At 39.3% G+C, this 13,979-nt stretch overlaps 1 protein-coding gene across 1 annotated transcript in view; it reads right to left on the bottom strand.

The window, feature by feature from the left end:
• fam135b (family with sequence similarity 135 member B) overlaps nucleotides 1-13,979 on the bottom strand; it is a 392,129-nt gene that overhangs the window by 276,676 nt on the left and 101,474 nt on the right. Inside the window, exon 2 of the mRNA XM_072259585.1 lies at nucleotides 10,064-10,159. Within this exon, the coding sequence (XP_072115686.1) occupies nucleotides 10,064-10,140 (77 nt within the window). The 5' untranslated portion in view covers nucleotides 10,141-10,159. The remainder of the gene's footprint in view (nucleotides 1-10,063; nucleotides 10,160-13,979) is intronic.

Genomic DNA, 13,979 nt, shown 5'->3' with positions numbered 1-13,979 from the left:
GGGATACCAATAATTCGGGATAGCAACCAGGGTGCCCAACAGTTCCCCTTGACTCGCAGCGTGGAAAGAGTTCACGCAATTTAACAGCTGATAAGTCAAGTACACCCTCTCAACTTTCTCTACAGATCTACAGAAAACAGGTCATGCAACAATGTAGTGCTGGCTGGAACCAACAGAGAAACCAAGCCAATCCGTGAACCTGCCGACCCCAAGGATTCCTCCTGAGGTGCTTAAAGTGACCTCAGCTTCAAATGGCGATGAAAAACCACCTTTGGGGATTATGAGACCTAACGTCAATCACGCTAATAGGAATAGTGTAAAGGTAGCTTGTCAAATATGAATCCTTGTCAGCATAGTTATCACTGTCGTGATAGTCTTCATCTTCACCTCGATGTTCCTTTGCGTGCTGCTACCATCGTTCCATCCATGTCAACTTGCTGCTGTTGTCAACATCCAATTGGCATTCCCAGTTTGTGTTAATTTTTTTATTTTAATTTAGCCCTGTTAATGATGGATAAATACACACAGTATTTTCTCTATGAGTCTGAAGGCAGTGAAGCCTTGAATTCTAATCCTGCTATGAAAAGGAAACTACAGAAAATGTGTTAATACAATGTTACATACCTGGAGTACGGTTTTTTTCTGTTCCTGTCAGATCAGTGATGGCCCATTTCTCTTATTTGTTACACTCTACTGTCTAATGAAGCCATGAAACCATCAAGATTGCAGGATTACTTTCATAAAAGACACCCTGAAAAAGCTTCTTATGGTATTACTCAGTTCCAGAAGATGAAAGAAGTATTTAAAAAGCATTGCACACTCAAGCCGTTTACCAATAAAGTTAAAAATGATTTTGATAGTGGTCTCAAGATAGCAAAGTGTGGAAAATCTCATAATATTGGTGAAAGATTAATAATGCCTGCTGTATCAGAAGTGCTCACCACTGTGCTCAAAATGGATACCAGTATTTTTAAATCAATTCCTCTGAGAAATAACCCTGCAGCTCCTTGTATTGATGAAATGAGTGAAGGCACTGAGTATCGACTATGCACAGAGCAACAAAAACAGAAGTTAGGATTCAACTGAATGAGTCAATTGTGCGAGACAATGAGGCATTGCTAATGGCATATGTATGGTTTATCAACAATGAAAAGTTTATGAAAAAAATCTCTTTTTTAAAAGGTTAAGAACAATCATCAATGAATGATGAAGAAGCAAAAATGCTTTTCAAAAATGTCGGTTTTTGTGGTATGAGGCTACAATTTCGTACCAAGTTCCCTGGTCTTTGAAGAACAGCCATGCTCCTCTTTTTTGCTTTTTCATCCTCCTTCCTTGTAAAAAGAGGCCACAGTGCAGTGAACCACATCTCACATAAAGCAGAAACTGCTTGGTCATTGTTATGCATGGGGGCTTAAGGCTTTTGCTGTCACCACTTGAAACAGATATTTCAACTCTTGCTAAAAACCATCAAGGATCACACTGATGTCAAAGCTGCTGTTTAGCACACAAGTACTGAGTAAGCTAGGTTTAAAGACAAATAAAGGTTCAAGGTAGAATAATTTTTCTCATATTAGCATATGGTAGATGTACCATATAGCCTACTGTATATTATGGGACTACTTTATGTTGTAGTAACACATTGTTGCATGTGCTATTAGGTGCGTATTGATTTGTACGTGTGCGTTCAGTTCGGTTTCAGTCAGTAAAGAACCCTGTAATTTAGCTCACCTCTCCAGCATTTTTATTTATAGCTTTGAGGTGTAACTCGGCCACATACACAACAAATTGGCGTCAAGGTTGATGAACCTACATCGTATCGGAACACCGTGTTTTAATTGATAACAACACTCGGAAGAAGAGTGCAAGGTACGAGCCAAGGCAGAGCGAGGCGTGAGACTGAAAATGGAGTTGGATACAGGCTCAGCTTTATCAGTGATCTTTGTACACAACTACAAACAACTGTTACCTCTGAAACGAACTAAACTACTGTTAAAGACGTACACAGGACAGAAAGTGCACCCCGAAGGCAAAATTAAAGTGACAGTGCAGGCCCATATGTCAAAGGATAAACTAACGCGTATTTTTTCCAATATCAATGCTATTTGTGACAGATGTAATATTGAGGTGGTCACCTTAACTCATATGTATTGGTTTTGCATAAAGCTAGATAACTTTTGGAGAGATGTTTTTAAAATGCTATCAAAAGTCTTGGATCTGGATCTACAACCTAATTTGCTTACAGCAATTTTTCGGATTATCCCATTGGAAGCAGGAAATATTCCTGTTTCCGCTCAACGTATGATAGCCTTTTTGACCTTTACGGCGAGGAGAGCCATTTTATTGAAGTGGAAGGATTCTAATCCACCTACGGTCTTTTATTGGCTCTCCTCCATTATGTCCTGTTTAAGTTTAGAGAAAATAAGAAGTCAGACATTTGATACATCCTTTAAATTTGAGCAAATCTGGTGACCTTTTATCCAATATTTTCATCTAATTTGATTTACCACTCTTCCAATGTTTTTTCGAAGTTTTAGATTTGATCAGAAAGTCTTTCTTTTTTTTTGGTCATATCCTCAAAGTTGACTGCCCAGTCCCTTTTTTCGTTTCTTTTTTATGTATTGTGTAGTTGTTATTTTTCTTCATTTAAAATTCAATGATTTTTCTTTCCTCTTCATGAACAGATATGAGGAGAATTGTTGTATTCTGTTTTTTATTATATATTTTGTACTAGCTTAACAATATATATGATTTTGATAATGTCTATCTTAATCTCGGTTTGTACTGTTATTGATATATATATATATATTTGAGATAATTCTCCTCTTGTTTGTATTTATGTTCCTTTTAAATCAATAAAAAGATTAATAAAGAAAGAAAGTAAAGTGAGTGACCCATGGAGGTAAAACACAGCAAATGATCCTCTATGTACTGAAAAAGGGAGGACCACCTTTGCTGGGACGTGAATGACTCAGGAAAATCCAGTTGGATTGGCACACCATCAAGGCACCAGATGTGTCAACAATGGAGGGCAGCTTGGCGGGGAAGATGTCCACAGCTCTCTTCTCACCCATTGTCAACTATTACAACGAGGAGGAGGAGCTAGACAGCGTCAATGGTGAGGACGAATGCAGTATCCGTGGCCATGACTCGGATGAAGATACAGAGGATACAAAGGAGACAGATATTGCCAATAAGCAGGATGATGAAGACTACCTGGAAGTAAAAGAGCAGATGTACCAGGAGAAATTGACATCTCCCAAAAGACAGGTAAAGCAGTTACAGGAAAGCACTTTGCAGGAGTATCAGAAAAGGATGAAGAAACTAGATCAACAATACAAGGAAAGAATACGAAATGCAGAGCTTTTTCTGCAACTGGAGACAGAACAAGTGGAAAGGAATTATATTAAAGTGAAGAAAGCAGCAGTGAAGGAACTTGAAGATAAAAAGATTGTTAGAAGAAAGAAAAAGTTGATTGAGAATGAGAGGCTAACAATGGAACTCACAGGAGATTCTATGATGGTAAAGCCAATGATGACTAGGAAACTAAGGAGGAGACCTAATGATCCTGTTCCAATTACAGACAAAAGACGAAAACCTGCACCAGCGTAGTTTGGGTCTGGGTTTGGGTATTTGATCCTGTACAATGTTTTACATAAGAATTTAAACTGGAGGTGGCAGTGTTTTTTTTACGAGGTCAACATCAACCTGGCACGGATGAAGAGCATGCTCGGGAGCGGTCTGTCACTGGATCAAACTCAGGAACCTCCATTCTCGAGCCCGGTGCTGATCTCACTGCACCACCAGCCGGCAGTTAAATTATTTGTTAACAAATGAACAGATAATGGAAGATCTGCAAACTCTCAATAAGCTTAAATCTCCGAAAAGACCAGCATCTCCGTCTTCTCCTGAACAATTTCCTTGGGAAAGATCCATGAAAATTGGCCATCCCTTTAAAGCTCTTGGACAAAATCAATTCCATTCAAACAGAACAGCTTTCGCACAAGGTAAATCTTGAACCAATCATTTCCTCCATTGAAAATCATACACTTCATCCTTTGCAGGGAAGTTTCTTTTGCACATACATATTTTGAATCCTCAGCCAATGTGTCTTGCTTTGCACAAAGAAGTTGGGAAACAGCATCAAAGCAGAGGCAAATTCTGGCAACAAACTGTAAGTTTTCTGTTGTATTTTCACACTCGTGCTGAATGCGCATCTGAAGGAATCCTCCCTCTTGAGCCAGGTACGCAATCTTTCTTGCACTGTGCACAACTGGGATTTTTCATACTTAGAATCCTCCAAACAATTCAGAAACAGTGCATAGAGTTCAGTCTCATTTTCTTGACCAAGATTTGTTTTTTTTTGAACTTCAGACAGATAGCACTGCAAGTAATCCTTAATATCAGCAAAACTGTACTTTAACAGCAGCTTAAGAACAATGGAATGAACAACAGGATTTCAATCAACTGCTTCATCAAATGGTGAAAGATTACTGATAAAGTACTGATCTTTCTGTGAGTCATCAGATTGCCCCGACTTCTGAATAACTAGCAGAGACAGCAGATCACCAACCACTTCTTTTGGAAACCAAAGCTACGAAAAATGCATCACACCTCTTGCGACATATGACTAATTTTGCTACAGCTTCACTTATTTCTTCTGTTACCACTGGTACATAACCATCATCTAGAGAAGTACTGCACAGTGGGCAGAGTCCCCCCAGACCCTTGAGTTATAATAATTATTATTATTATGTAAATTTGTTATAATTTGATATTATTAACTTACTAAGTAAACAATTGGTAGGCATTTTATGTTAAGGGTACACATATTTGTTTAGCATAGTGCCCCAGGTGATACACTATTAAAATAAAAGGGGAGGAGTGTACCATATAGCCTACTGTATATTATGGGACTACTTTATGTTGTAATAACACGTCGTTGCATGCGCTATTTGGCACGTATTGATCTGTACGTGTGTGTTCAGTTCAGTTTCAGTCAGTAAAGGACCCTGTAATTTAGCTCCCATCTCCATCGTTTTTATTTATAGCTTTGTTGTGTAACCCAGCCACGTACACAACAGTAGACATGTTTTTACACTATGGGGGTGCCAGAAAGTATATTGTGCCTAACAGGGGAATTGGCATGCATGATGGTGTTTTAGGGGGGCATTGGCAAATATGAAACTTCTTTAAGGGGCAGTGTGGGGCTAAAAAAAGTTGGGAAACACGGTTTTAACCCATACACCACAGCTTTTCATCTAAAAGTGAGTTTGTAGATTTTTTTTAGTTCCAGAATTCATCATAAGAAAAGAAATCAGTGTGAAATACAGAACTGGAACTGAGGTCCTTAGTAATCCTGATCCCTTCCACTGATCTTGCTTAGAAAGCCAACAATGGAAGGTGGGAACCTGCTGGCTCAGTTTCTCACCGAATGAACTCAATGAGCTATCAAGGAGCTACTGATTAGTATTTTCAACTAAGTTTAAAATATACACATTTCCTACAATTTCACTGCAATACTACTTCAATATTTTATGCTTCATGTGCAGCTGAACAGTCCCACAGTGGAAAAGTATTCATAATAAACACATGTACAGTAGGTTTGTGGGTAAAAGAAATCAAGCCTACTTTTAGGAATTCATTAAAACAGACTGTAACTCTTAGAAATTTTACAGCCGTTTCATATTTCCAGGTACAAAAGAAAGAAGGAACATTAAAAAAAGCTTTCCAAGTACTCATATCATCCCAAGGTGTTTCACAGCTGATAAGTTACTTTTGATGTGCAATCGTTGTTATACAGGGAAACACAGCAATGTCGACATGCAGAGTAATAAAACAAATGCATTGTTGGCGTTAGATTGGACATTGAACCATATGCTGAGATTATACCTCCCCCAGTCTTTCTCAAGTAGTCAAAGGATCTATTATAGCTATCTGAACATGCAAAAGATGCATTGGTTTAGGTTCTTATATAAATCCTTTCAATGCATCCCTCCTAGAGTACTTCACTATTATGTCAAGTCTCTGGCTAAGGCCCTGGACTGAGACTTGAATTGTGATTACCTGACACAGAAGCAAAAATGCTACACAATCACTAAAGAGGGCAGTTGGAAGACACTAGCCATTAACATTTATAAGTGGCTCTTTGTTATGTTGTCAATACACCAATGATCTTGCTGCAGTATTAACATTTTTATGAAGTTGTAATTACATTAGGAGGAATTGATCCATTCTGTCTATAATGCTGTTCCAGGAATTCATTCGTACTGAAAATAAAGCTGATTTTACTTAACTTGCAGGTTTCCCAGGAAGGGGGTGGGACCATGTCTTACACAGTCTTATGGACAGAACACAATGGTTCAGGTTTCAACAAGATGCCCTAAAGCCTGGTAAAGCCTTACAGTTCAGATGCCATCTTAGCAACAGGATTGCAAAGGGGACACATGACAAGACATGCCTCGTTTTATTTCCCTGATACGGAGCATGCTGAAACTGGACATTGTCAAATTCCATTGATAATTAAAACAAGTCACATAAATCTTTCAAAATGATGCAATACAATTGAACTTCATGACAGCTAAGACTTAATTATATCCTCCAATTAGTTGTGGGATTCCAACAAACTAACTCTTATGCTTTTGCTTTTTTTAATACATTTTCAGACTTGGGTATGACTAGCATCTATTGCCCATTCCAATTGCCCTTGACAAAGTGATAGTGAGTCAGTGTATCATTGTGCCAGGGACAAAGGTTCAATCCTTACCTTGGGTATTCATTGTGTGGACTTTGCATGTTGTCCCTGTGACAATGTGGATTTTCTCCAGGTGCTCCCAGAGATGGGGCCAGTAGGTTACTTCACAACTGTAAATTGTGCAGGTAAGTGTTAGAGTCTAGGGGAGCTGATGAGAATGCGGGAAAATTAAAATGGGGTTAATGTAGCATTAGCGTAAAAGGCCAATTGATAGTTCATGCAGACAATGGCCAAAGGGACTGCTTCTGTACTATATGACTCTAAGTCTCCTAACTGATGCAAGTCTTCTGGTGAAGAAACACCACAGTGCTATTTAAAAGCAAGTTTGACCAGATATGGTAACATAATGGTAATAATATTTCCAAGTCAGGATGATGCATAAATTGGAGGGGAAGATGCAGGTGGCAGTGTTCACATGCACCTTCTCCCCTCACTCTCCTTGGTGGTAGAAATCACAGGTCAGCGAAGTTCTGCTGGAGTTGCCTACACAATTAACTGCAAGAAATTCTGGAGAGCATGCACAATACAGCTGCAGTGTTCCTGTGATGGAGGTTAGTGTGCCTTGATGGAGAACCTATCAAGCAATCTTTTTAACTTGGATTGTGTCAAACTTCTTGAAAGTCGCTGCTTCTCTACTCATCCAAATTATGTGTATTCCATTATGCTCCTGACTTTAGCCTTGTGAATGGCGGACAGGTCTTGGAGTATCATGAGTCACTTGTTACAGGATGCCTAGCCTCTGATTTGCTCCTGTGACTAAAGTTTTTAATATGGTTGGTGCATTTCTGGTCAGTAGTAACTTGCAGGATATTGATAGTGGTGTGCTAGAATGCCAAGGATGGATGGGGACATTCTCTTGTGGAGGTGGTCATTGCCTGCCACTTTGTAACCACAAATTTTACTCATCTAGAGACATGGGCTACTCCATTTGCCTTGGAGCTGCACATTGCACAAACATCAATCAAATTCTCCACTTCTAACTTTATGAGTGAAGGAAAGTTATTGACAAAGCAACTGAAGATGGTTAGGGCTGGGGGACTGTCATCAGTAACTTCCACAATGATTCCTGTGTTGGACCACTGACAATCACAACGACCTTCCTTTGTATAAAACATTACACTAACCACGGGAGTGTTTTCACTTCTATTAGCTCAGCTTTGCTATATTTCCTTGTTACCATACTCAGTCCATTCTCAAAATTGTTGATGTGTGTTTGCCGAAGTGCTACCTTAAAATAACGACCAGGTATAGTTTTGTTACGCCGATGGATAGTTTGACTATTACTGCAGGTGCTCATCCCATTTGATTTGTGAGTTTAAATTAAAAATTGATCTCCTGTTATATCCCCTTTTAAATATACCATCAATTGTCTCTTCCATATATATTTCACCTCCCATTCTTGAAAACTGTTAGCTTAAACCCAAGATATATTTCCTCTCTAAGGACCTTGATCAATTTCAAGCCTATTTTTGCACAAATCCATGCTTGAAGCATCAGTCATGGTCCAATCCCTGTACTCAGCTCTAAACACCCTAGATCAAAGCCAGAAACAGCACTCTCCCTGACCTTAATTGTAATCCACAATACTCTTACATTGTTTTTGATTTATCTGCAACCTTTGACACATTTACTGTTGACATCCTCCCCAAATAACTTGCCTCCACTGTCTAAATGAGCTGGACTCTTTTCCTTTATTGCCCACTGCTTGAAAACATCCTAAAAATCAGTTATCTCAGTCTCACCATAAACACTTTCATCACAAATTCCATTCGTCTTTTGTCGTATTTCAGACCGAAACAACCATCTTTGCATCCTGAAAACTAAAAATAACTGCAAAGGTTGTATATCTGAAATAAAAATAGACAATGCTGGAAACACTCAGCGGTTAGGCAACATCTTCCAAATTTGAAACAGAAACTACTTTACCTGCCTCTCATAGTGTATATCCCATCACCTAAAAGTCACTTTTCATCATATTTCATATTAGAATTCGATGAAGTAGTCTCTGGTTATCTTAGCTCAAAGTTGAGACTAAATCAACTCACAATTTTAATATGAAGGATGAATATGATGCACAAGAATTAAATGTGCATAGCTTGGGAGCGTGGAGGCTCAACTTAATCCACACTTTAGCTGGCAAAAGGAAGGGATATCTGGCAACAGGAGACAACAACAGCATTTGAGGGCAATAAGATCCAGCAGGAGAATGGGTTCTGGCAGCATTTCTGTTCCTTATGCCATAAAGGAAACTTTTCAATAAAATTGTTTATTCTTTAAATCTGCTAGTGGAAAACAAGAAAACTCCCAGTGGTATGGCCGCATTGGAAAACCATCAAAGCTTCTCCACTCACCTTGCACTAAGCATATCGAATACGTCAAGGTGATGATGTCATTAGACCCTATTCGGATATTTAATAGAATATAGAATAGTACAGCACAGTACAAGCCCTTCGGCCCACAATTTTGTGCCGACCCTTAAATCCTGCCTCCCATATACCCCCCCCCCACCTTAAATTCCTCCATATACCTGTCTAGTATTCTCCTAAATTTCACTAGTGTATCTACCTCCACTACTGACTCAGGCTATGCATTCCACACACCAACCACTCTCTGAGTAAAAATTTTTCCTCTAATATCCCCCTTGAACTTCCCACCCTTTATCTTAAAGCCATGTCCTCTTGTATTGAGCAGTGGTGCCCTGGGGAAGAGGCGCTGGCTATCCACTCTATCTATTCCTCTTATTATCCTGTACACCTCTATCATGTCTCCTCTCATCCTCCTTCTCTTCAAAGAGTAATGCCCTGGCTCACTTAATCTCTGATCATAATGCATACTCTCTAAACCAGGCAGCATCCTGGTAAATCTCCTCTGTACCCTTTCCAATGCTTCCACTTCCTTCCTATAGTGAGGCGACCAGAACTGGACACAGTACTCCAAGTGTGGCCTAACCAGAGTTTTATAGAGCTGCATCATTACCTCATGACTCTTAAACTCTATCCCTCGACTTATGAAAGCTAACACCCCATAAGCTTTCTTAACTACCACTATAAAGGTCATCCAGTGTCTCTCTGCACACTACTGCCCATCTAGTCAATAGAGACACTGGGGTTGGACCTCCCTGACAGGATAGATTTTAATCTCCACATGTCCATGCCCACTTTATGTCACTTGAGGTCATTAAAGCTGGGCCCAATAAAGAAAATGATTCATTAAGTCAGGTACTCCAGTTCAGTTTTAAAATAACAGAAGATACAGTATTTGCTTTCAGAATTCTTGGGAAGCATTTACAAACTAGTAAGTACAGAATCTCACCCTCGCTGAAAGAGATCCACATTGTAGAACTTGTGCAGCTCAACTGAGAACTCAACAGTTCCTTGTACCTCAGACATGATCTGTCCAGCGCATCACCTGGAAACAAAGAGGTCAATAAACAATTAAATCAAAATTCAGAATTGAGGCACTGACCCTAAATTAAGTGTACGAAAAATATCATAAAGTTATTCCTAATGTCCCCAGGAGATAAATTAGTAAATTGGTTTGTTATTGTCACATGCACTGAGGTAAAATGAAAAAAAAAATGTTTTGCATTCCATTTATACAGATCATTTCATCACATCAGTACACTGAGGCAGTACAAGGGAAATGCAATAACATTGCCTAGAATGCAGTGCTGTTGTTATGAGGAGAGAACACAACTGGAACACAAGAGGCTAAGGATTAGAAACTTATGAGTGTCAGGGACATAACAAACCATCAAAACCCTTTTTTTTCTCAGGGTAAGGGAGTCTAGAACTAGAAATAACTAGTTCAATTCAAAGGTGGTCTGAGGGATATGTTTTTCACACAAATGGTGGTGAATATCTGGAATAAAATGCTTGAAAAGATGGTGAAGACAGAAAAAATTACAACACTTAAAGTCATTTGAAATGTTACTTGGAGGGGATGGATACAGACTAACTTGGGCAAATGGGATTAGCATAGATAGACATCATGATTGGTATGGATGCGGTGGGCCAAAACAGTATATTTCAATGCTGTAAGTTTCTACGATTCTATGAATGCACACGTCATTATGTGTAATGGTTTCCATTTATTTCCTTGGAACAAACTACTGTGCTTTCTTCCCTCAGCCACTGTTCCACTGAATGAATTGCTAGGAATCATGAGTGTTCTGTGAAGCTGTAGGTCATAAATAAATCAAGTTACTTTAACACCTCTTCACTTTCCTCTCCCCCTAAAGACAACAATGCAATTGTTTTAAGCTCCTTGAGCTCCTTGTGAATCATTTACTTTCAAAACATAGACATTGCAATTTCACATTGCTAAGCCTAAAACAATGGTCAGTAAGACATTTGGATAAGAAAACTTTATCGTGTACACACTTAATCAACAAGAGTTTATGCTTTAAGAACTTGCTTAGTTCTGGTGGATCCAAGTTGAAACCCTTCAAGAGTACTCTAAAGTTAATATTTATGAATATTTATGAACATTTGGAGAGGTATGATTAGGAATAGTCAGCATGGCTTTGTCAAGGGCAGGTTGTGCCTTACCGAGCCTAACTGAATTTTTTGAGGATGTGACTGAACACATTGATGAATGTAGAGCAGTAGATGTTGTGTATATGGACGTTAGCAAGGCATTTGATAAGGTATCCCATGCTAGGCTTCTTGAGAAAGTAAGGAAGCATGGGGTCCAAGGGGACCTTGCTTTGTGGATCCAAAACTGGCTTGCCCACAGAAGTCAAAGAGAGGTTGTAGATGGACCAGTGGTGTGCCTCAGGGTTCTGTTCTGGGACCCCTACTCTTTGTTATTTTTATAAATGACCTGGATGAGGGAGTGGAGGGATGGATTAGTAAAGTTGCTGATGACACAAAGGTTGGGGGTGTTGTGGACAGTGTAGAAGACTTTCAGAGTTTACAGCGGGACATTGACAGGATGCAAAACTGGGCTGAGAAATGGCAAATGGAGTTCAACCCAGATAAGTGTGAGGTGGTTCATTTTGGTAGGTCAAATATGATGGCAGAATATAGCATTAATGGCAAGACTCTTGCCAGTGTGGAGGATCAGAGGGATCTTGGGGTCCAAGTCCATAGGTCACTCAAAGGTTGACTGTGTGGTTAAGAAGGCATATGGTGCATTGGCCTTCATCAATCGTGGGATTGAGTTTAGGAGCCGAGAGGTAATGTTGCAGCTATATAGGACCCTGGTCAGACACCACTTGGATTACTGTGCTCAATTCAGTACAGGAAGGCCGTGGAAGCCATAGAAAAGGTGCAGAAGAGATTTACAAGGATGTTGCCTGGATTGGGGAGCATGCCTTATGAGAATAGGTTGAGTGAACTCGGCCTTTTCTCCCTGGAGCGACTGACGATGAGAGGTGACCTGATAGAGGTCACCTAATGAGAGGCATTGAGAGGCATTGATCCTGTGGATAGTCAGAGGCTTCTTCCCAGGGCTGAAATGGCTAACACGAGAGGGTATAGTTTTAACGTGCTTGGAAGTAGGTACAGAGGAGATGTCAGAAGTTTTTTTACGCAGAGTGTGGTGAGTGTGTGGAATGGGCTGCTGGCGACGGTGGTGGAGGCAAAAACGATAGGGTCTTTTAAGAGACCCCTGGATGGATACATGGAGCTTAGAGAAATAGAGGGGTATGGGTAAGCCTAGGTAGTTCTAAGGTAAGTACATGTTCAGCACAGCTTTGTGGGCCGAAGGGCCTGTATTGTGCTGTAGGTTTTCCATGTTTCTATTTTTTTTTGAAATATAGCATTCAAAATTGAAAATAAGGTTCATCTAAACATTATACAAATGAAATAGTCAGTTGCGAGAGAGAGAGAGAGAAAAACAATGTTTCTCTTTTCACTAATGTTGCCCAACCTGCTGAGGTGTTCTTCCCAACATTTTCTGTTTCTTTTCCATGATCCAACTTGTGTAACTGTTTATTTTAATAATTATTAAGCATTTTCATTAAATCTTCAAATTAAGCATGACAATCTCATTTTTGCATTCTAATTCCCTGAGAGGTAAAGCTTAACATTCAAGTAATTTGGTATACAGTGCCGGGCACAAAATAATTACTTAAGATAATGCTTAAAGCTAATTGAAAGACATTTCTAATTCTGAAAAACCAGAATTTTATAGAGTTTAAAATTACTTCATGGCTCTTGAATTGGCTAGAGTGTCTCAGGATTTAGAAGACCTGGTGACAATAACGAATGAGCAAAGTATTTAGAAATCAGGAAGATGTGCAATAGCAGTTGAATACCTTAGCTATTATCCTGTTGTACTCCTGTAGATGAAGAATAAAATATCTTCACTCATGTTTACATAGAATATGCCCAACCAACGCCTGCTGTTATAGATGACAAAGTAGGAAAAATGTCTTAAGCACCCAAAAAGATTGACTGGGTCTATAACTTTGAGCTTGATCGGATAAAACTGACTCTCAGGATGGGTAATATTGAAACAATGCCTGGACTCTAGCTTTGGCATGCAAAACAAACTGAAATATTACAGCACAGAAATATTGACTAGATAGTTGCAAACTGTCAAAGTCCCGATGCAAACTATTATGACTAGAAACTAAATCATGATGTAAGCACAATTTTAATTTCAATTAGACTATTTGCCTACTGGGCTTGTGTTAGCTTTTCATTATCTGCTGCCATACTTTGGGTAATTTTTCTATCTTGTCTAAATGTAGGAGGGAATCTCTGCTCAACGGTGTCCTTCACAGGTCACTGACAGGAGGCTGAACAACAGCAAATCACCGGAAACATTTTGAGGATAAGCGAAGAGAAGACGGAAAGGCACAATTCTCTTCCGAAAAGATCCAAGTAGTGATCATAGTAGTGATAACTGCTCAGGATTCAATGTACAGACACTGATGGCACAAAAACAAGCCTTACAGTTCACTATCTACTGAACCAAACCGATTGACCAACACCTGATTCATAGTGTTCTATGTGTCGATGATTCATGTGTTCATCTAGATACATCAAACATTTTAAGGAGTTCTTGACTACACCACCCACTTGAAAAGTTTGTTTCAATTTCTAACCACCCTCTGGGTGAAACAGTTCTTTCTGAGATCCCCTTTAGACCTCTAAGTCCTCACCCTAAACCTATTCCCATTAGTCTTTGCCCATGCAAATGTAGTCTGCATGCTTTACTTAGCCAAATGTTTTACTGGTGGGCTGAATAAAAGTTACCACCATCCTGATAGGAAAAG

The sequence above is a fragment of the Mobula birostris genome, chromosome 1 (genome assembly GCF_030028105.1).
Source record: "Mobula birostris isolate sMobBir1 chromosome 1, sMobBir1.hap1, whole genome shotgun sequence".
NCBI lineage: Eukaryota > Metazoa > Chordata > Chondrichthyes > Myliobatiformes > Myliobatidae > Mobula > Mobula birostris.
The sequence above is the reverse complement of the archived record's forward strand: the minus strand, read 5'-3'. Positions and strand labels throughout refer to the sequence as shown.